Source organism: Phyllobates terribilis, unplaced genomic scaffold, assembly GCF_046119375.1.
Source record: "Phyllobates terribilis strain yellow unplaced genomic scaffold, ASM4611937v1 Scaffold_3__8_contigs__length_932513732, whole genome shotgun sequence".
Lineage (NCBI taxonomy): Eukaryota > Metazoa > Chordata > Amphibia > Anura > Dendrobatidae > Phyllobates > Phyllobates terribilis.
The window spans coordinates 793,689,686-793,713,601 of record NW_027362763.1 but is presented as its reverse complement, the minus strand read 5'-3'; the positions used below and the strand labels follow the sequence as shown (position 1 = coordinate 793,713,601).

The 23,916-nt window shown below is 42.4% G+C and overlaps 1 protein-coding gene across 2 annotated transcripts in view; it reads left to right on the top strand.

Annotated features, from left to right (window-relative positions):
- The first annotated feature begins 16,939 nt into the window (after window positions 1–16,939).
- The window catches only part of CCDC85A (coiled-coil domain containing 85A), a 635,522-nt gene continuing 628,545 nt past the window's right edge, over window positions 16,940–23,916 (top strand). The window contains exons 1-2 of one of the 2 annotated variants that reach the window (XM_073672407.1): window positions 16,940–17,217; window positions 17,318–17,753. In XM_073672407.1, the coding sequence (XP_073528508.1) occupies window positions 17,547–17,753 (207 nt within the window). In that variant the 5' untranslated portion in view covers window positions 16,940–17,217; window positions 17,318–17,546. Of the gene's footprint in view, window positions 17,223–17,317; window positions 17,754–23,916 lie in introns of both variants that reach the window. The other variant, XM_073672406.1, reaches the window with a different exon arrangement.

The window sequence follows — 23,916 nt, the reverse complement described above, 5'->3', positions numbered from 1 at the left end:
CACGGATGACCAGAAACATGGCTGCCTCAAGAGAGATCGGAGACTCATACAGGGCAAAGACATCCTTTATCCTTACAGATAACCCTTGATAAAACTGACTACGAAGTGCGGGGTCATTCCACTTAGTATTTGTGGACCACCTCCGAAACTCATAGCAATACTCCTCAGTCAGCCGGTCTCCCGGTCTCTCTGGTGACCCAGTGGCTGAAAAAATCTCTCAGCATAGCAAAGAGACTAAGTGTCTGCCGGGAGAGAGAATGTCCAGGTTTGAAGATCACCCTGTAGGAGCAAAATCATGATCTCCACTCGTTGCTCCTCAGTTCCTGAGGAGTAAGAACGTTACTTAAAGTATAACTTACAGACCTCCCTGAAAACAACAAACTTGTCATGACCCCCCAGGGAACCTGTCAGGCAAAGTGATCTTGGGCTCTACCTGGGGATGCCTGGGTGTAGCCGTCCCTAAACCAGCCGTGTCAAGTTGTTGTGCCACCACAGTACGAAGATCTGCCACCTCCAGGCTGAGCTGCTGCATTTGCCCAGCCAGAACAATAATAGGATCCATAATGGATCAAAAAATTGTCTGGCCCAGTTATAATGTCACGACTTTGTTGCAGATATCATGGGGTCAGTGACTCTTTCCCTTGTCCCTAGTGCTAGGGGCGCCCTAACTATCCCTGCTCCCTGGATTACTTCTAATGGTGAATACACCAGGGCCACATACCTTGCTGAGCTCCTGAATATGCCCTTAATGTGTTCCCTCCCCTACCCATGGAAGTGGGGAGTAGTAGTGTATGTAAATACACATACCAGATTAACAAAGAAATGGATAAAAGAAAATACTAATCACACAAATATGCACTCACAAACAACAGAGCGGAACACCGGGGTGTGAAGGAAGGAAAAAAAAAATAGGAGAGGATGAGGATTTATGATTCTCCAGGTCATTACAAGTTCTTAGATACCAAACTAGTGATGGGTGAGCACTAAAATGCTCGGGTCGAACAAATTGGAATGATCGGGTGCTCGACCCGAGCAACGAGCCCAATGTAAGTCTATGGGAAATTCAAGCATTTTTCAGGCGGCCTGTCCCAGTGGTCTGCAGAGGGCCTAAAAATATCCCAAATCAATGGGAACAGTGCTCAAATGGCATGGGAACAGCATGACCCCTGGAAGCATTTCTAACTCCCAGGTCACTGCTGTCAACAACGTTGTCAGAGGTATTACGCCACTTTTACCGACTCACAATAAAGCATACAAAAACAAAAACAAAATGGATTTTCTTGGGAAATATGTTAAGGAACATCCTTTCCAGGGTAATGACTTGTATATAAGGCAAAATAAATATTCAAAAACAAAAATGCTCCTCCACACCTTGGGCTATGTTCACACGTTGCGTTTTTGATGCGTTTTTTGCTCTTTTGCATTGCTTTCAACCAAGATAAATGCATTCACTAGTAAATGTAATTTTAACATTTTACTGTACAACCTTATCTGGCCATGTGGTGTGTGACACATCATCAGACACATCCTGTTTCAATTATGATGGAGGAACTCTGAAAGTCACAAAGCCTATTTTTAAAGGGCCATCAGGCGGCCCTTACTATTCTTAAAGGGCCAGCAGTCGGCCCTCGCTATTGTTAGAGAGCCATCAGCCGGCAATGCTTTGTTATTCCGCTTATTAATGAGTGGATCTCCTACACTGTTATTGCGTATGCAGTGACTGCAAGGGTTGGCAAAAATTTGGAGGCACTCCAAAGCCCCTTGTAAGAGACGCAGAGGTCAGAGAGCCTCCTAAAAACAATGTTCCCACTATTTGGAAGTGGGTCTCCCATAGTGTTTGCCTATGCAGTGAAGCAACGGCTGCCAAAAATTTTGAGGTACTCCAATGCCCCTTGCAAGAGACGTTTAGGTCGGAGAGCCTTCTAAAAACAATGTTCCCATTATTAGGAAGTGGGTCTCCCATAGTATTTGCCTATGCAGTGAAGCAACGGCTGCCAAAAATTTGGAGGAACTCCAATGCCCCTTGGAAGAGATGTAGAGGTCAGAGAGACTCCTAAAAACAATGTTGCCATTATTAAGAAGTGGATCTCCCATAGTGTTTGCCTCTGCAGTGAATGCAAAAGCTGCCAAAAATTTTGAGGAACTCCAATGCCCCTTTCAAGACACGTAGAGGTCAGAGAGCCTCCTAAAAACAATGTTCCTATTATTAGGAAGTGGGTCTCCCATAGTGTTTGCCTATGCAGTGAATGCAAAAGCTGCCAAAAATTTGGAGGCACTCCAATGCCCCTTGGAAGAGACGTAGAGGACCTCATGAAAAAATGTTTCTCTTATTAGGAAGTGGGTCTCTCGTAGTGTTTGCCTATACAGTGAATGCAAAAGCTGCCAACAATTTGGAGGAACTCCAAAGCCCCTTGCAAGACACGTAGAGGTCAGAGAGCCTCCTAAAAACAATGTTCCCATTATTAGGAAATGTGTCTTCCATAGTGTTTGCCTATGTAGTGAATGCAAAAGCTGCCAAAAATTTGGAGGCACTTCAATGCCCCTTGGAAGAGACGTAGAGGGCCTCATGAAAAAATGTTCCCATTATTAGGAAGTGGGTCTCCCATAGTGTTTGCGTATGCAGTGAATGCAAAAGCTTCCAAAAATTCAGAGGCACTCCAATGCCTTTTGGAATAGATGTTGAGGGCCTCATGAAAAAATGTTCTAATTATTAAGAAGTGGGTCTCCCAGAGTGTTTGCCTATGCAGTGAATGCAAAAGCTGCCAAAAATTTGGAGGAACTCCTATGCCCCTTCCAAGACACATAGAGGAGGTGATAAGGTAGATATAGTGGTGAATGATATGGTGATGGAGGATGAGGAGAAGGAGGAGGACAAGAGCAAATAGACAAAATCAGTAAGCGCAACATGTGTGGGTGTGAAGAGGTGCATGAGAATAGACCTCTCAAATAAAGACACTGGATTTGAGTTTATATTATTCTGCTGTCATTCGGTGGTGTTGAGAAGTCTGGCCCAATCCAGCCCTTATTCATTTTTATAAGAGTCAGTCTGTCAGCATTTTCAGTTGACAGGCGGATGCGCTTATCAGTTATAATTCCTCCGGCGGCACTAAAAACCCTCTCTGATAAAACGCTAGCGACAGAGCAGGCCAGGACCTCCAAGGCATAGAGAGCCAGTTCATGCCACGTGTCCAGCTTGGTTACCCAATAATTAAAAGGCACAAGGGAATCATGGAGGACGTTGGTACAGTCAGCAAGGTACTCCCTCAGCATCTTACCAAACTTTGCACTCCTTGTGAGAGTACCCTGCGCCTCAGGGCATGTGCAATGGGAGGGACTGAGAAAACCATCCCAGAACTTTGACCGTGTTCCCCTGCCTCTGCTGGATAGGAGTTGTGTCTCTCTCGCCTGTACTCCTTGGTTGTCCAACGAACTGTGACCTCTGCAGCCATCATTTTCAAATGGGAATTTTTTTAAGAATTCCGCAACAAGGGCCTTCTGGTACTGCCTCATTTTAGTAGACCTGTCCTCCTCGGGAATAAGAGATAGAAAGTTCTCCTCGTAATGTGGGTCTAGAAGTGTCACCAACTAGTAATGACTGTAACCCCAAATTTTGAGAACGCGAGGGTCACGGGAAAGGCAGCGTAACATAAACTGAGCCATGCGTGCCAGACTGCTAACAGGCAAGACTTCCGTGTCCTCACCAAGAGGATGACTGACCATGCTCTCCTCCTCCTTCTCTTCCTCCTACTCCTCCTCCCTGTCCTCAGGCCATCCACACTGAACAGACGGTATGACAGTTGTGCAGCATGAAACTAGCTCCTGTTCTGCCTCCTGCTCCTCCTCCTCTTGCTCATTGTCACCCAAATAAATCCAAAAGAACAAAATAGTTGGTGACCAGATATACCTTATTAAATAAAGAACCTATAAATGTGACTCATGGTCAGTATAAAATGAACATTTATTGAAAAATTCATAAAAACACATAAACGACAGTAATACAAAAGAGGAAAAATGTAAACAGAAAAATGGGCATCTGAGGGTAGGTAGAAGCATAAACGGACATATAAAGTCATGTACAAAAAACACACAATGACCAAAGCCAGCCTAAGTAAAGACACATATGGAAACTATCATTTGGGTAAAGTGCAAAGTGCAACAAGAATGTCCCAAGTGGGTAAGTACTAAGACTACTAGAGAAAAGGTAAGTGAATGGATAAATAAGAAGGCTGCTGCAAAGGTCAGAGGTACTGGAAGAATGACATGAGAGTATCAAATAGGCTACCTGAAAGTCCCTCAGAGTCCACACAGGTCCGACGCGCGTTTCGCCGTAGGCTTTTACCAGGATAAAGAAAAAGGGGATAAGGGGGAGGTATATATAAGACAGTTGGCCAATGAGGAGAGCGATATAGAAATATGAGCATAGCGCTATGCAGAAAGAGCGCCAAGCAGCGATCTGTTAGAAGACTGCGTCTCATTAGAGCGCAGTCCATCTACAGCATCGGTGCTGGCGTGCGTGTCACGTTGGAACGCAAAGGCGCCCGGAAATGACGTAAGCGGAACATCCGGGATGCATGTTGGAACGCAAACCGGAAGAGGGGTAATGAGAATCTCCGGGATTGTGGTGACGAAGAGGGGAGGAGGGAATAACTACAGGAGGCTCATGCGTGCCACCATGGAACGCAAGGAAACAGTGATACAGGTAAGTATAGAAGAAGAAGTGTATATATAGAAGAAAAAGAGAGCGTGAACAAAACAGAAAAAGTAAAATAGGAAATCAAAAGAAAGGAGTTATAATTGTGAGAATGAAAAGATGCAAAAAATGAAGAAATAAAAAAATAATAAGAAGAAGAAAAAGAAAATATATATAATATATGAAAATAAAAAATAATAAATAATAATAAATGATGAATAAGAAAAATGTGAGAATATGCACGTGTATACATGTGAAGATAATGCATGAAAAAATACGATGAAAGAATAAATGAATAAAAAGAGGTAACAGTATACATATAGTGAATATTATACCCACAAAAAATAAGAACAAGGAATTGTCGTGATAATCAAGTCTGCAAAAAGAGCATTGAAAATAAATATAAAAAGATAAGGTGAAAAAAATATATAGGTGAGAGTGTTCATAACAAATGCTGTATATCCATATCGTGACACGTATTCAGTCCGTCCCAAAGCGTATTTCAAAGTACAGCGTAATGGTATATTTTCTTCTCTTCAACTCATGGCCAAAAGGAGACTCCTCAGGAAATACATTAGATAGGCGAAAGAACTAATAAGCAAAAGAAAAATAAATAAATAACAAGCAATAAAAACATAAGAACAATAAAAAATATTTTAGACCGATAAAAAGGGTGATAAGCAGAAATATTACCAAGAGACAGCAACAAAGAAGCAATAAAGAAAAAAAGCAATAAAGAAAACTGGGAGAGGAGAATGCTGAGATACACAAAAAAGCAGAAAAAGGGGGGAGGGGGAGGGGAAGGGTAAGGGGGAGAGGAAAGGGGGGGGGGAGAAAAAGGGGGTTTAAAGAAAGGGGACGAAGCTATTAGATTCGTTAAGGCCTTGGGGTACCATGGTATTAAGAGTAAAAATCCATTTCACTTCTTTTTGGGCCAAGACCTTTTTCCAATTTCCGCCTCGGATCCCCACGTAAACCCGATCTATTCCACTAACCTTGAGAAGGGAGGCATCACACTCATGGTATTTTTTAAAATGGCGGGGTAGGGTTTTCAATTCATCCAAGTTAGTTGATTCTTTGGCTGCTATAATGTCCAAAACGTGTTCCCTTGTTCGTCTACAGAGCTCCCTGGTGGTCATGCCAATGTATATCTTATCACAGGGGCATCTGGCACTATAGATGACCCCTATTGTTGTACACGTGATAGCATGAGTGATGGTATACTCCCTAGTTTTTTCCGCATTAGTAAATATCTTCTCGGAGCAGATATTTGGACAGGCCACACATGACCCACAAGGTCTACATCCCCATGAAGGGCCTTTTGATCCAAAAATATAAGTTTTTTTCTTATTGTTAAGATGACTATGAACAAGTCTATCCCGTAAATTCTGAGCCCGTCTATAAGTAACCGTAGGGTTACGGGGGATATACGAGGAGAGGGTTTTGTCCAAAAGAAGAACCTGCCAATGTTTGTTCAAAGCATTCCATATCTCATTACTTCGAGAATTGAATGTTGAGATAAATCTCACAATATCTTTTCCTCCGATTTTTTGTTGTTGGTATAGTAGGTTCTTCCTATCTGAGAATTTTGCTCTCCGATAACTTCTTTGTATAATTTTCTCATTATAACCCCTCTTTCTGAACCTGTCTTTGAGGTCCAACGCCTGTTTTTCAAAACTCTTATCATTAGAACAGATTCGACGGATTCTCAAGAATTGGCCCATGGGGATGCCATTAATCAATTTCTTGGGATGAGAAGAGTTAGCATGCAAAAATGCATTAGTCGCCGAAGGTTTCCGAAAGACGTCTGTTTGTATGAGTCCATCATGGTCAATACTCAGCTTAACGTCCAGAAACTCTATGTTGTGTCTCCCAGTCTTAAAGGTTAATTTGATATTGAGGTTATTGAGATTTAGAGTGGAGATGAGATGTTGAACCTCCGTGACAGAGCCCTGCCACAGAAAGAAAATATCATCGATGTATCGACCTCAGTACAGGATTTTATCAATACCCTGTACTGGATCGGTCATGAAGATCTCCCTCTCCCACAGCCCCAGGAACAGATTAGCATAGGAGGGGCACAAGCCGCTCCCATTGCTGTCCCCTGGAGCTGTAGGTAGAAGGAGTCTCCATACAGAAAAAAGTTGTGACTTAAGGTAAACTGTAAGAGCCTGACTACAAGTTTGCGCATCCCAATCTCCACATCCGACATCTCAAGAAAAACCTCGGTGGCCCCAATTCCGTCCCCATGGCGGATGGACGTGTAAAGAGATTCAACATCACATACCACCATGAGGACATCCTCATCCACATGTACCCCATCTATTTTTTTAAGAAAATCGGTGGTGTCCCTGAGATGGGACGGCAAAGTCTCTACCAGAGGGTGAAGGGTATGGTCAATAAACCGACAGATAGGTTCACAGAAATTTTGTACACCAGACACTATGGGTCTACCTGGTGGGTTAATTATATTTTTGTGAATCTTCGGAAGAAGATAAAAAGTGGCAATGCGTGGATTCTTATCAAAGAGGCAATCAGATTCCTGCTTCGATAATGTCCCTGATGATACTGCCTCAAACAAAATGGACCTAAGAAGATCCTGATATTTCAAAACGGGGTTGAAGGTGAGTTTTTTGTAGGTGGTAGAATACCCCAAATGTTTTTTGATCTCATTTTCATATTTAGAAATGGGCCATAAGACAATATTGCCACCCTTATCTGAGGGTTTTATCACTATATCACGAAGATCACTCAGTTCGTCAATTGCCCGCCTCTCTTCTCTACTGCAATTATCATAGAGACGTCTGGTGGATATATTGTTAAATTCTTTGGTGACCAGTTGAACAAACAGATCAATGTGAGGGTACAGTGAAAGAGGAGGAAATTTTTGAGATTTGGGTTTAATAGAATCAGGCAACTTACATATATTTGGTATTGTTTGTTCATCCATAAGGTCCTGTAATGTCTCTACAGCTTCCTGTTCTTCTAGAGTGGGAAACATGTAAGGATCGATAGGTTTGTGAAACATTTTTTTAAAAACCAATTTGCGGGCGAACAAGTGAAGATCTTTTATTGCCACAAAGGGGTCAAAATTACCCGAAGGTGAAAAGGAGAGACCCTTTCCCAGAATATCAATCTGAGATTGACTCAAAATATGATCAGAGAGGTTAATTACCTTAAGACTAGTATCAGATGATTCTTTATCATTAACAAGTCCACCGCGAGGATTGTTTCTCCGTGGATCTTGTTTATTATGTCCCCATCTGGTATTGTAGTTGTATCTTGAACAGGAAGATTCATTGGATTCATTGTTGGTGGAAATGACGGAAGACACTGATGGTTTTCGATCGCTCTGGGTTGTTCTAAATTTCCATTTGTAAATCTTATTATTCTCTTTATCTAGTAAATCACGCTGATATTTTGTGGCTTTTGTAGTCTTAATTTGTTTTTCCCAGGTTGTAAAAAGACCATCAATTTCACCATTAAATTTATCAAACTCATTCTGGGGTACCAATGCTTTAAGCTGGTCCAGAAGAGAATCAATTTCTTTATCCGTCTCAGTCATGGTCATCCCATTTTTCTTAATAATTAATTGTAGGAACTTCCCTGAGCAGTCGTTACAAATCGCTTCCCATTGTGAAGTGAATTCAATGTCCTCTTTTCCATATGATGGCAATACTTGGACTCTAAGTCCCGTAGGTATTAGACTCTCCTCTATATACCTCTCTAAAGTAAATTTGTTCCACCAAACCTTGATCCGGCGGTGGTAAAGAAGTTTTAATTTCTGCTTAAGATCACGAATATTTTTATGGTCACTAATGTCAGTCTGAGAACTTTTTCCTCTAAAAACAGACAGGGCTAAATCATGCCATGTCGCCTCTTTGGCACGAAAATCCATGTTAGGCAAACCTCTGTAAAGATACAGGAAAGTAAATAAATCCAAAAGAACAAAATAGTTGGTGACCAGATATACCTTATTAAATAAAGAACCTATAAATGTGACTCATGGTCAGTATAAAATGAACATTTATTGAAAAATTCATAAAAACACATAAACGACAGTAATACAAAAGAGGAAAAATGTAAACAGAAAAATGGGCATCTGAGGGTAGGTAGAGGCATAAACGGACATATAAAGTCATGTACAAAAAACACACAATGACCAAAGCCAGCCTAAGTAAAGACACATATGGAAACTATCATTTGGATAAAGTGCAAAGTGCAACAAGAATGTCCCAAGTGGGTAAGTACTAAGACTACTAGAGAAAAGGTAAGTGAATTGATAAATAAGAAGGCTGCTGCAAAGGTCAGAGGTACTGGAAGAATGACATGAGAGTATCAAATAGGCTACCTGAAAGTCCCTCAGAGTCCACACAGGTCCGACGCGCGTTTCGCCGTAGGCTTTTACCAGGATAAAGAAAAAGGGGATAAGGGGGAGGTATATATAAGACAGTTGGCCAATGAGGAGAGCGATATAGAAATATGAGCATAGCGCTATGCAGAAAGAGCGCCAAGCAGCGATCTGTTAGAAGACTGCGTTTCATTAGAGCGCAGTCCATCTACAGCATCGGTGCTGGCGTGCGTGTCACGTTGGAACGCAAAGGCGCCCAGAAATGACGTAAGCGGAACATCCGGGATGCATGTTGGAACGCAAACCGGAAGAGGGGTAATAAGAATCTCCGGGATTGTGGTGACGAAGAGGGGAGGAGGGAATAACTACAGGAGGCTCATGAGTGCCACCATGGAACGCAATGAAACAGTGATACAGGTAAGTATAGAAGAAGAAGTGTATATATAGAAGAAAAAGAGAGCGTGAACAAAACAGAAAAAGTAAAATAGGAAATCAAAAGAAAGGAGTTATAATTGTGAGAATGAAAAGCTGCAAAAAATGAAGAAATAAAAAAATAATAAGAAGAAGAAAAAGAAAATATATATAATATATGAAAATAAAAAATAATAAATAATAATAAATGATGAATAAGAAAAATGTGAGAATGTGCACGTGTATGCATGTGAAGATAATACATGAAAAAATACGATGAAAGAATAAATGAATAAAAAGAGGTAACAGTATACATATAGTGAATATTATACCCACAAAAAATAAGAACAAGGAATTGTCGTGATAATCAAGTCTGCAAAAAGAGCTTTGAAAATAAATATAAAAAGATAAGGTGAAAAAAATATATAGGTGAGAGTGTTCATAACAAATGCTGTATATCCATATCGTGACACGTATTCAGTCCGTCCCAAAGCGTATTTCAAAGTACAGCGTAATGGTATATTTTCTTCTCTTCAACTCATGGCCAAAAGGAGACTCCTCAGGAAATACATTAGATAGGCGAAAGAACTAATAAGCAAAAGAAAAATAAATAAATAACAAGCAATAAAAACATCATAAGAACAATAAAAAATATTTTAGACCGATAAAAATGGTGATAAGCAGAAAAATTACCAAGAGACAACAACAAAGAAGCAATAAAGAAAAAAAGCAATTTTACATTTTTCCTCTTTTGTATTACTGTCTTTTATGTGTTTTTATGAATTTTTCAATAAATGTTCAGTTTATACTGACCATGAGTCACATTTATAGGTTCTTCAGTGTCACCCAATCCACATTGGGATGAGAAGTGGAATGGTGACACTAATTATGGCGTCATCGCTGCTCACCATCTTGGTAGAGTCCTCAAAGTTATGGAGGATGGTACATATGTCTGACATCCATGTCCACTCCTGAGGTCTTATGTGTGGAGTCTGAACTGAATACCGACGACCTTGTTGATGATGGTAGTCAGCCCTCTTCTGCTCACAAATCCTTCCCAACATCTGCAATGTAGAGTTCCAATGCATGGGGATATCACACACCAGTCGGTGAGCAGGAAGCAGCAAACGCTGCTGAAACTTGGCAAGGGAGGTAGAAGCTGTAGGTGACTTTCTAAAATGGGCACACAGGCGGCGTACTTTGACAAGCTGATGCAGCAGCTCCGGGTACGTTTTGAGAAACCGCTGAACCACAAAGTTAAGCATATGGGCCAGGCATGGTACTGTCATGATTCCACCCCTCACTGGGTCTAGGATGCAGTTGCTGACAGCTCAGCCATCCAATCTTGTACAGTGGCGTGCTGGAGCTGTCAGTACTGTGATTGACAGATCGACAATCCAATCTGGTACAGGGGAGTGCAATAGCTGTCAGTGTGGTAATTGACAGCTCGGCTATCCAATTTGAGACTGGGAGGCACTGGCTATCTTCAGGTGTTCATTATTCCAGTTGAATGCCTGGCTACTTAACTGAGCTGTTTGTCCCAGATCTCTGGCAGACATATATTCAGCTAGTGTGAGGTTTGTTCTCTGTGCCTTCATTTCTGTTTATTGATCTTCTGTTGCCTGACCTTGAACCTTGTTCTGACCGTCTGTCTGTTTAACCCCTTCTGCTCTGATCTGCTTTCCTCCTGGTATTTTGATCTAAGGAACGCTATCTAACTACGCCATTGCCTCTTCCTGCTGTTTATGACGTACCCTCCTGGCTTTGACTTCGGACTCTTTGACTATCCCGTCTCACGGCCTGGCCGTGAAAAGTGACTCAGTGCCACAGATACGTGTGTGAGCTCGCCTCACCTCAGAGCCGCCACCAGGTTCCAGCCATTGTCACACACGACCATTCCTGGCTGTAGGTTCATCAGTGTCAGCCACAGATCTGCCTGCTCTTTCAGAGCGGGCCACAACTCTTCAGCATTGTGCGGTTTGTCACCTAAGCATATTAGCTTCAGCACAGCCTGTTGCCACTTGGCTGAGGCAGTGCTGCAGTGCTTTCAGCTCGTGACTGTTGTGGTCATTTCGGAGATGGAGGCTGAAGAGAAGGAGGAGGATGAGGGTCAGGAGCTGTAGACTGTGGGGGCAACCCTGATTGACCTAAGGCCCACAATTCTCGACGTCGGGAGGATGTGTTCCGTCCCAAGGTCCGACTGGGTCCGCGCTTCCACTATATTAACCCAGTGTGCCGTCAGCGAGATGTACCTTCCCTGCCCACAAGCACTTTTCCATGTGTCCGTGGTTAGGTAGACGTTCCCAGTAACTGCATTGTTGAGGGCACGGCTAATGTTGAGGGACATGTGCTTGTGTAATGCGGGGATGGCACACCAGGAGAAATAGTGGCGGCTGGGGACTGAGTACCGAGGGACGGCTGCTGGCATCAGGTTGCAGAAAGCTTCCGTCTCCACAAGCCTAAAAGGCAACATTTTGAGGGCAAGCAGTCGCGAAATGTGTGAATTTAGTAGTGTGGCCTGTTGAGCGTTGGCTGCGTATTTGCGCTTACGTTCCAAGGACTAGTGTAGGGATAACTGAACACTGCACTGGGACAAGGACGTGGACATGTTTGCTGATGGTGCTAGCTGAGAGTGTGCAATGACAGGTGCAGGGCAGGAGGCATCTTCGCATGCGCCATGAACAGGGGATTGGCTTGCACGCACAATAGCGGAAAAAGCAGTGGTGCCACCCACAGACACTGTTTCTTGACCCTGGCGTTCTGACCACCTAGTCAGGTGCTTTGCTGTCATGTGCTTGATCATGCTGGTGGTGGTATTTTTCCTACCCCTGCTGATGCTGACCTGGTGCAAATGGCCTTTTTGGGGTTATCGGCAGAGTCTTTAAAAAACAACTAGACTCGGGAAAACCTAACAGTTGTACTGGCAACTTCCGTCATGTTGGTGTTACGGGGAACGGTTGCCCGCCTTGTGTCTGCGGCTACCACACTGCTTCTTCCTGCCTGTTGTGGTGCTATGCCTCCCTCCCCCTGTGTGCTGCTGTCCTCACTCTGTATGTCCCCCTGCCAGGTTGGGTCAGTTACTATATCATCCACCACCTCGTCTTCCACTTCCACACCTTGTTCTTCCTCCTGACTTTCTGGCAATTGTGTCTCATCATCATTCACCTCTTGTGACAGTTTCCCACCGTCGCCTTCATGTGACCGTGACTGCTTCAAGTAGACCGGGCGAGAGGCCCGAATCTATAAATGGAAAAGTGAACAGCTCTTCGGAGTGTCCAAGTGTGGGATCAGTTGTCTCCGGTCACTCGACATGGTGGGAGGAAGGAGGATCAGGGTGAGGAATATGCAGTCCAGACTCACAGCTGCTGAGACTTGACCTTGTGGAAAACAGGGTGGTGGTGGCTAAGTGACTGGAAGCATTATCCGCTATCCAACCAATAACCTTTTCACACTGCTCTGTGTTCAATAGAGGTGTTCTGCGGTCCCTTATTAATTGGGACTGGAAGGTCGAGCAAGAAGATGTGGATGTTTGCTGTGGCACAATTTCAGCTAACCCACGCCTTGACCTCTACATGAACCATCACCATCACATACAGTTCACCATCCCTTGCCACGCGCATTGCCCATTTGAGGATTGGAGGATAATATTTTCCATGTTTACTACAAATGGCTGAATTTGGAGCGAACTTATATGTGATAAGTGTGACGGAAAACCACAGTTTTAAATAGCTGGCCTGTAGGTAACTATTTTTAACAGCAAACTGATGTCAATAAGTACGCTAATACTCTGCATCAAAATTTAACTGGAGGTCAGAAATGGCAGAATTTTGAACTCACTTATATGTGATCCGTGTGACGGACAAACCACAGTTTTAAATAGCAGGCCTGTAGGTAACTATTTTTACCAGTGAACTGGTGTCAATAACTTTCGCTAACACACTGCAACAAAATTTAAATGGAGGCCAGAAATGGCAGAATTTTTAACGCACTTATATGTGATCCATGTGACGGACAAACCACAGTTTTAAATAGCTGGCCTGTAGGTAACTATTTTTACTAGTGAACTGTTGTCAATAACTTCGCTAACACACTGCAACAAAATTTAAATGGAGGCCAGAAATGGCAGAATTTTTAACGCACTTATATGTGATTCATGTGACGGACAAACCACAGTTTTAAATAGCTGGCCTGGGAGACTAGCAGCTGGGAGACTAGAAGCTGCGATTATCTGATCGCCTCTGCTACACACAGACGATCATCAGATTGCCTGTGTATAGCAGAAATGCTCACTGGCTGTAAGCACTGACCGCTGTGTGGCGCTCATATCCTCCAGGCAATGACAACCGCAGGGGAATCCTGCAGACCCCGGGTTGTCATGCCAATCCATCAGCAACCCGTGGTCATGTGAAACAGGCGCCGATGGGAAGGACTTAAGACATCCTTCCGCTGTTAAATGCCGCTGTCAGAGATTAACGTATTAACAGCCACGGGTTCCACCCGTAGCTGTTAGAGGCACATGGCAGCTAATCCGATCAGCTGTCAAGTCCTTGGAAAGGTGCAGGCTCATCGCTGGAGCCCGCACCAAAGGGAGAGACCCGACATGTGCCGTACATCTACGGCACATGTCAGAAAGGGGTTAATATGATGGTAAGGTGCTTCTAATCAGTACAGGAGGGCAGAAAATCAGACGCTGCAGTCTTCTGGCACCCCTCTGTTGCCCGTAAACCTGTGACAGCCAAAAGACTAGGTTAGTGATAAAAGCTGAGTGGCAGATGGGGAAAAAGGGCTCATCAATAGGGATATTAAAGTCCCCCATGATGAGAGTGGGGATGTTACAAGATAGAAAAAGTGGATTGCAGGTGGCAGTGATTGAATATCTGACGGGTGGAACCCGGAGGGTGATACACAACTGCCACTCACAGGGAGAAGGGCTGGAAAAGTCTTATAGTGTGGACCTCAGAAGAAGGGAATATAAGTGAGGGAACTGCGGTGATAACGTGAAAAGCACATATAGATGAAAGGAGCAGACCAACACCTCCACTACATCTGTTGTCAGGTCTGGCGGTATGTGAAAAATGTAGACCATTATTTGAGAGAAGAGCAGAAGCGATGTTATCTTCTGGTTCCAGGTTTCAGTGAGAGCCAGAAGGTTAAGGGAGTTTAACAGGAAAAAGTAATGGATGTAAGAGAGTTTGTTACACGCTGACCATAAGTTCCAGAGGGCCCAGTTAAAGAAGACAGAAGGCATACAAAGAATATTAATGAGATTCTCAGGATTTTTGAGTGTAGCAGAGAAGGAGTAAAACTTTCTATTACAAGAAGGGCATGGGTTAGGGGAGATATCTCCTGCAACTAGTAGAAGAAAAATAGAGAGAGTGAGCAGACGGTTAAGTGATTTGAAAGAGCATCTCTTGTATTGTATGGTGGGAGTGAATGGATCTGTATAGTTTAAGATTGTGGAAGCCGTACTTAAAAGAGGGTAGGAGATAGGCACTGATATGGATGAAGAGCACAGAGTGAGTGAAAGGGCAGTAGATATGAGTGACTGCAGCAGCTAGAATATAAATGATACAAATACAAAGGGTGAATACATTTTGCAATACAAATTATAAGAATTATTTATTGATATAGCACCATTGATTCTCAGATCCATATCTGCATATCTGTATGGACTAAACCCTGCTTGGAAGAAGAGCATAACAGTGACAGGACCAAGTGGTGAGCAGCAGTGGTCATGGAGGGAGGACACATGAAGAGACAAGTTACACAGTTCTAATAGAAGTTACTTTGCAGTATGAGCAGACACATTGGAACTGCACACTGCCACAAGAAGTTGACATGATTGACTTGCAAGAGGAATGAACATTCTTAGAAGTAATATTGTGACATGTTCTGTATTACCAGATTGTTGATTAAAGTTGTTTTAGCGTTTCAGAATTTCTGAATTGTACTTTTAGGAACGATGCAAAAAATTATATTTTGGTAAATTATAAGAAATGCGCAGTTGAAAATCTAAATGTTTTTCAAAAATTTAAATTACATGTTATATTAATAATATACCTAGAAGCGCATCAGATCTGATGTAATGTTAATAGAATTAAATAGATTTGATTTATTTATACAACAGAATTATACACTTTCAGTCCATTTAGGTGCTTTTACATTTGCTGCTTTGAAGATGTTTTTGAAGACGAAGAAAAGACAGTAAAAGGCTGGTAGCACTAATTAGAGCTTCAACTAACAGGTTTTTGCATAAGCCACTTCGTTCAACAGGTCCCAGGGAAACCCTTGCCTTAAAGAAAACTTTCATATCTCCAAATATTTTTAGCCTGCAGATATTGGGTTATTCTGCAGGTTAATAGCGTTTTAAAGCTTTGTGGTTGCTGCACTCATAGCCCAGCTGCCAAGAGGAAATGAACATTATTACTTCTGTCAGCCCTTTGCTTTCAGTCATAGAGGCATGGCCGGCATGGTCTCATTCACTGCTCAGTACACAGTGAACGGTGGCTGTAACCTGACTGACAACTGGCTCAGCATTAATGCACTGTTGAACCAGCAATCTGTCATTGCTAGGGTAAGGTTATAGCCACAGCTCACTGTGTACTGAGCGGTGACTGAATCTGCGCCAGTACATAGTCTATGACTAAAAGCCAGAGGCTGCCAACAGGAATAAAAGTCATTTTATCTCTATAGCTAAGCTTTCAGTGCAGCAGCCACACAGCTTTAGAAAATTATTAACATGCAGAGTAATCCCATATCTGCAGGTAATTATACATGACAGGTTCCCGTTAATCCTCTAACCCCTATAAAAAAATCTTAAAATATGCAAAGTTCCCAGTTACACATCCATGGAGTGGCTGCTGGCCGGTGGAGCAAGGCATCAGAGACAAGGGTCTTCAAGTCAATTTTTATCCATAAGGTCAAATCAAGAAACAGTTGTGTAATTAAACACAAGTCCAGGTCAAGGATGGAAATACAACAGTAAGAATCAGTGCTGAATTATAGGAGTATGAACCAGGGAAAGTATAACTTACAACTGGTAGCTAGCAGTTAGCTGGTGGGAGTGGGGGTGTCCCTTCCATGGCGCACAGCAGAGAACTGATTATAACAGATTATCAGCATCCTGAGTGTGAAACAGACTCCATGTCTGGCTGGGACCACATGTCCCAGCCAGGCTAATGTAAAACAGGACTGCACCTGCATCCCCAATGCAGTCGGCAGTGCAAGTGCAAGGCAGCCTGCTGGTATAGGTTGTAGAATAAGATTTAGATACAGACTTAACAGGAGGGTAATTATATAGAATTAAATTCTACTTACCGTAGCTATTTTTTAATTCCTTCCCTGTTTTAGCCATGAAAACGAATAAAAAAAAAGCTTCATAGATTCAGTAAGCCTGGAAAAAATCCTTATAACTTCCCTTGTTGAGTCAAATTTATTGTATTTAAAGCGAAATTAATAAAAGTGGCCAGCAGATGGCGTAAACAAGCCTAGATCTGGAACTAGTCTGCACATTTGTCAGCAAAGAAGAAAGGGAAAGGGTCAGCTCACTTGGGCTGTATTATCAGCATCAGCAACAGCAGCCAGAGTGTCTTGTGTCTGCTGCAGGCAATGGAACTCTTTACCAAGTCAAAAGCATTCCCACTGCAGCCCAGCGGACAGGATCCACACAGGCATGCCGGCAGCAGCATCTGCATGCTCTCATTCTTTCTACTGCAGTAAAAGCTATAGCCATGAGGACATGAGAGGAGCCTGCAGATGCTTTGAAGTAAAGTAATTGATTCCTACAAGCTGCTTTTCTGATCACTATGGTATTTTTATTATAGGCTTTCAATCTAATGTTTTATGGATTTATTCTTTTGTCTAAGGAAGAATTGATGGCCAAAAAACAGCCAGTGAATAGAATGGCTTGGAAGAAGACTGACTTTCTAGAGGGGATCCGTCATTTCTTGCAAGACCTAGAAGTCACCAAGGGATCTACTTGTCTCTGTTGAGGACGATATTGGGGGTCGTCCGGTAGCGCAGTATTGGGAAATTGTGCTGTGAGTCACAGTTTGGGTATTATTTCAAAAAGTGGAGAAAAAGTGCTAAGCAAAAATGTCAAAGGTTGTTGGGGAAAGTTCAGTGGAAGACCTTGCCAAGGTTTCTGATGAGGAGCTAATGAAGTGGACTAAGGAGGAGCTGATTGTCCGGCTCCGAAGAGCAGAGGCTGACAAGATGAGTGCTATGTTGGATCACAGCAATTTGATCCGGGAGGTGAATAGGAGACTGCAGCTACATCTAGGGGAGATCAGAGGGCTAAAGGTAAGGGGCTGGAGAATAGTGATATTCTGATATATATAAATATATAATACCTACACATGTACACCTTGTCTATCATCCTCTTATTGTACACCACCACAGATGGTGTTGGTGCTACTGTGCTTAGTGAACGCTGGATATCATCTTGGATAGAGATGGTAGAATTGATTCTCCAGGTTTGAGATTCACAACTAAAAAGCAATGCTGCCCCTTTAAGAAAAATATTAACATTTGAGAGTCCTCAGCGGTTGATACCTTTTAATGGCTAATTGAAAAGATGGTAACAAATTGCAAACTAGTAGCCATTAAAAGGTATCAACTACTGAGGATTCTCAAATTGTAACATTTTTCTATCCATTGGCTAACATGGTACAAAGATATATTTTTCCTGTCTCTTTAAGAATCAGTTTAAAATTATTGCTTTAATCTTTTTTTTATCATTAGGCTTCATAAATCTATGTGAATCCATCCTTCATCTCATTTCAATATTACATCGCTGCTTTTTACAGCTAAGCAATTTCATTCCTGAAGCTCCTGAAGAGTTAAAAGGATTTACTTGCAGTCTAAAAATACAGCATCTTGGTGACTCTCACACCTCGCAGCCCAGTCTAATCATTACGTAATGTGTCAAGAGCACATTGGTACGGTGTCGTGGGGCAGGTTTGATGGGGCTTTCTTCTCAAACCCAATGACATCTTTGGCTGAATCTACGAGAATTAAATCAGTTTCTGGTGTGAAGGTGTTTGTGCTGTCAGACAATCCAGAGATAGATTGAACGCGAGCGAAAAAAACAGTCCAAGCTCAGTACAAAGTGCAATTTTCAGCCCATATCTCTATTTTATAAAAAATAAATAAGTCTATATCCTTAGGTTCCAGGCTGTCATTGCACTCATCTGATGTGGATTTACAGTATATCGGTTCAATCAGATTACTTTCCTGATGGTAACATTAGCTGGGGTTGAGTGGTAGCTTCCTAGCAGCGATTGCAGTGATGTAATGATTCTCAGTGTAACCGTTTCAGTGCTACAGTCTTCTCCAACATCCTGTACGAGCAGCTCTGCGATGCGCTTCCATTGACAGTAGGTCATGTATGTTGATTAGGATCTTAGATGCTAAATTAGCAATTTAGTAATACTGCATAATTTGTAAATAAATATTCACATCTGCATTTCTAGTGAATTTGAAATGATTTAATATTTTATAAATATGAAACAAATATAATCGTATCAGTTTAAAAAAAAAACACTCAATAATGAGAAAATTAGAGTGACACATTTACTAATTAAAAAAAAAAAAATCTGAAAATGAACTCTAAAGTTGTGGCTTGATTTCCTTTCCTCAAAGATCTCATCTCCCACCCACTAATCTCTGAGGGAACTGCAGAAATGAAGAAGAGAAGTATAGGTAAATGTAATACCAGCATGGTGGCTCAGTGGTTAGTACTGTTGCTTTGCAGCGCTGTGGACCTGGATTCAAATCCCACCAAGGTCAACATCTGCGAGGAGTTTGTATCTTCTCCCTGTGTTTGTGTGGGTTTCCACCGGAAACTCCAGCTTCCTCCCACGTTCCAAATACATACTGATAGGGAATCTAGATTGTGAGCCCCAATGGGGACAGCAATGATAATGTCTATGATGGTGCCATATAAGCAAAGTATAATAAACAATTATATATTTTGTAATGCCCTGGAGATTGATGGTTCACTGCTACCATAAAGTTCACTGATGATTGCACGCCAAGTAAATTTTGACACCATTCTTAGGATCAAAGATAAAAGGTTAAATATTATATAATAGTTTCTTTTAAATGAATTTGTTAAAGGGTTTTAAAGCCACTTGGGTCTTTCCTATGGGTATTGCACTCTAACTCTAAAGATGTTCTGCCAATTACGAACAGATGAAGAGCAGCAGGTTGCCCACTAGTAGCCGTCATCAGTTCAGACTGCAAAGCAGGTGGAAATAAGTGATATCTGCTCTCTTGCAGTAATTAGAAGAAGGAGGTTCCAATATTTGATGCTCTAGAAGATAAAACCATGGGGGTGGCACACTTTTGTAGGTCATTTATGATAAGCTTCAGCTTAGAGCATTTTTTCTCAATGTTTCTATGCCAAGTACCCTCTACTAAAATGAATTACATCAAAGCACGCCTTAGGCTATTATTAAAAACTGTGCTGCCTATTAAAAGCATAGCATGAGCACAATGTGAGTAACCCATGAGACATGACATGACCAATAAGTTGACAGCCTAGATTTTTTGACATATTTTATTGGTTCAAGATGAGCCGTAAGTTAAATGCAAATTCACTGTGGTTTCAAAGTGAGGTCTGGTTAGGAAATCCGACTTTATTTATCCTACTAGGGATTCATGAGTTAGAAGGAGATATTAGATGGTTCGATATAGAAGGGGATATTAGATGGTTAGATATAGAAGAAGATATTAGATGGTTCGATATAGAAGGGGATAGTAGATAGTAGATAGTAGTCAGAGCAAAGAGTGGCTACCAAAAGCAACACTTTCCCTCTTGAGGATATGGCGACTATGTATAACACAGGCAACCTATTGATTTCAATAAGTACAGTGTAATGCTACATTTCTCCTGGGATGGTGCTGCATAGGAAATAAATTACTGCAAATTTCTGAGGGTCCCGGCTATGCAGCAAGCTGTGATATCTTTATTTTCTAATGATCCTTGAGCGAAAAAGCATTCATATTATTATTATTATTATTTATTATTATAGTGCCATTTATTCCATGGCACATTACATGCGATAGGGGTATACATAGCAAAAACAATTACAATAATTTTGAACCAAAATGAGTCAGTGACTGGTACAGGAGGAGAGAGGACCCTGCCCGCGAGGGCTCATAATCTACAAGGGATGGGTGAGGATACAGTAGGTGAGGGTAGAGCTGGTCGTGCAGTTGTATGGTGGAGCGAGGGTTACTGCAGGTTGTAGGCTTGTCGGAAGAGGTGGGTCTTCAGGTACCTTTTGAAAGTTTCTACAGTAGGCGAGAGTCTGATATGTTGGGGTAGAGAGTTCCAGAGTAGGGGGGATGCGTGGGAGAAATCTTGGATGCGATTGTGGGAAGAGGAGATAAGAGGGGAGTAGAGAAGGAGATCTTGAGAGGATCGGAGGTGCGTGCTCGTATGTACTGGGAGACTAGGTCACAGATGTATGGAGGAGACAGGTTGTGGATGGCTTTGTATGCTAATGTTAATATTTTGAACTAGGCAATGGGGAGTCAGCGAAGGGACTGACAGAGAGGAGAGGCCAGGGAATAGCGGGGGAACAGGTGGATTTGTCAAGCAGCAGAGTTTAGTATAGATTGGAGGGGTGCGAGAGTGTTAGAGGGGAGACCACAAAGCAGGAGGTTGCAGTAGTCGAGGCGGGAGATGATGAGGGCGTGCACTAGTGTTTTTGCAGATACTTGGTTGAGGAATGTGTGGATCCAGGAGATATTTTTGAGTTGGAGTCAGCAGGAAGTGAAAGGGGCTTCGATATGTGGTTTGAAGGAGAGATCAGAGTCAAGGGTTACCCGTAGGCAGTGAGGTTGTGGGACTGGAGAGAGTGGGCAGCGATTGACCTTGATGGATAGGTCAGATGGGAGGGTTAAGTGAGATGGGGGAAAGATGATGAATTCAGTTTTATCCATGTTAAGTTTTAGAAATCTAGCAGAGAAGAAGGATGAGATAGCGGACAGACATTGTGGGATTCTGGTTAGTAAGGAGGTGATATCAGGACCAGAGAGGTAGATCTGTGTGTTAATGAAAGCCGTGAGACTATGCGCTGTCCCAGGCTGGAGGTGTAGATGGAGAAGAGCAGGGGCCCTAGAACTGAACCTTGGGGGACACCGACACATAGGGGTCGAGATGAGGAGGTGGTGTGTGAGTGGGAGACGCTGAATGTCCAGTCTTTAGGTATGATGAGATCCAAGACAGGGCCAACTCTGTGATGCCAATAGGTGAGAGAGTCTGTAGTAAGAGGGGATGATCTACTGTGTCAAAGGCAGATGACAGGTCCAGGAGGAGGACAGAGTAGTGTCACTTGGATTTGGCAGTTAGTAGGTCAGTGATGACTTTAGTCAGGGCAGATTAAGTGGAATGGTGCAGTCAGAATCACAGTTCTACCATTAAAGTGGTTGTCCGACCTTAGGGTACAGGTCTGCAGTTTCTCTATTTGTCTACAGACTTATGAACCCACACAGAGTGTGCACTGCACTGTAAAGATTATACAGTGGCAGCGCTGGGAGCGTGCGGTCATGTGACTGCAAGTATGTAATTTACATATTTCTGGCCATATTTTGATTAGACTGTGTCCCCCCTTGCTCAATACACTTGCATTGAGTGAGGTAGGTTGCACCCATGTAGTTGGCACCTATCCACATATATGCAAATCACATACTTGTGGTCACTCACCCGCCGTTCCTGGTACCGGAGAATCCTCACAGAGTGCAGTGTGCACAATGTGAGGATCCACAAGGCTGCAGTCACATAGACTGACTGCAGATGTATACCCTAAAGCTGGACAACCCCTTTAAACAAAATGAGGATCTACAGGGATATACACCTTTTGACATCCTATGATTTATATGTGTAAGATTGATTTATGATACTCCTATTCAAAGTCTTCCCTACTTATATTTAAGCCAGGTATATCTTTGGGGTATAACAGCTTCTCAAATAAATGTTTAAGTATTTAACCAGTTATTCAAAGCATTCTTGTGCTTTCACACAGAACCTGTAGCATAGGTGGCTCCACTCATTCTCTATAAGTTAAAACTTGGTGAAAAATAACAGACAATTATGTCAAGACACTTTTTCAATTCTAATATCCAGCAACTTGCTGTGCAATTATTTTGAGTATTCTGTTTCTTTTACTTGGCATTCTGCTAGCACCACAGATGCTGGAACTTCCTTTCCGTCAAAGTTTCCGGCATGCAATGTCACTTTCGTTGTCAAATAACGTTGTATGCTCAAAGTAAAAGCTGGGCTCTCTGTTATGTCTGTATGTAGATGGACCAACAGGAGAAAAGGAGTAAAGAGACAAATAACCTCCCCCCACTTTCTGTAATCCATTTTTGTGTATCTGCTGCTTAAGAATGATTACCCATGGCTAGTGATGAGCAAAGGTGCGCTCCACTGCTCGGTACTTGCCCACGCATCATGGTGCTCATCAAGCTGGGCGAGTATTTCCGGGTTGCTCAGGCGGGAACTCGGGTCCCCGCCCTGCATGTTTGGCGCTCTTTAGAGAGCCAATGAACATGCAAGGATTGCTTGCCACACACTGTAATTCCGTAGCCATGTTGGTTGTGAGCATTACAGTGATTGGCTGGCCACACAGCGTCATCAGATCTATATAAGACCTGGCGCCGCTATGCTCGTCACAGTCTACCCCGGAAATAGGCAGAGTAGGGCGAGCTGCTGCTGAGTCAGGGAGATATTTGCTTGTTTATAGTTAGTATAGGTATTCCACAACATATATATATATCCATCTGAACTAACAGTCCTTTTAAAGACTAATCCAGCTGCATCTATTCAGTGGTGATAGCAGGAGTTAGGCAGGCAGGCAGTGTATGTGGCAGATTGCAGTACATGATACAGCACAAGAGGGTCCATTGAACTTTCTGTCTGCTGTTGCTGTTCTTACATACAGTTAGATCCATATATATTTGGACAGAGACAACATTTTTCTAATTTTGGTTCTAGACATTACCACAATGAATTTTAAACAAAACAATTCAGATGCAGTTGAAGTTCAGAATTTCAGCTTTCATTTGAGGGTATCCACATTAAAATTGGATGAAGGGTTTAGGAGTTTCAGCTCCTTAACATGTGTCACCCTGTTTTTAAAGGGACCAAAAGTAATTGGACAGATTAAATAATTGTAAATAAAATGTTCATTTCTAGTACTTGGTTGAAAACCCTTTGTTGGCAATGACTGCCTGAAGTCTTGAACTTATGGACATCACCAGACGCTGTGTTTCCTCCTTTTTGATGCTCTGCCAGACCTTCACTGTGGTGGTTTTCAGTTGTTGTTTGTTTGTGGGCCTTTCTGTCTGAAGTTTAGTCTTTAACAAGTGAAATGCATGCTCAATTGGGTTGAGATCAGGTGACTGACTTGGCCATTCAAGAATATTCCACTTCTTTGCTTTAATAAACTCCTGG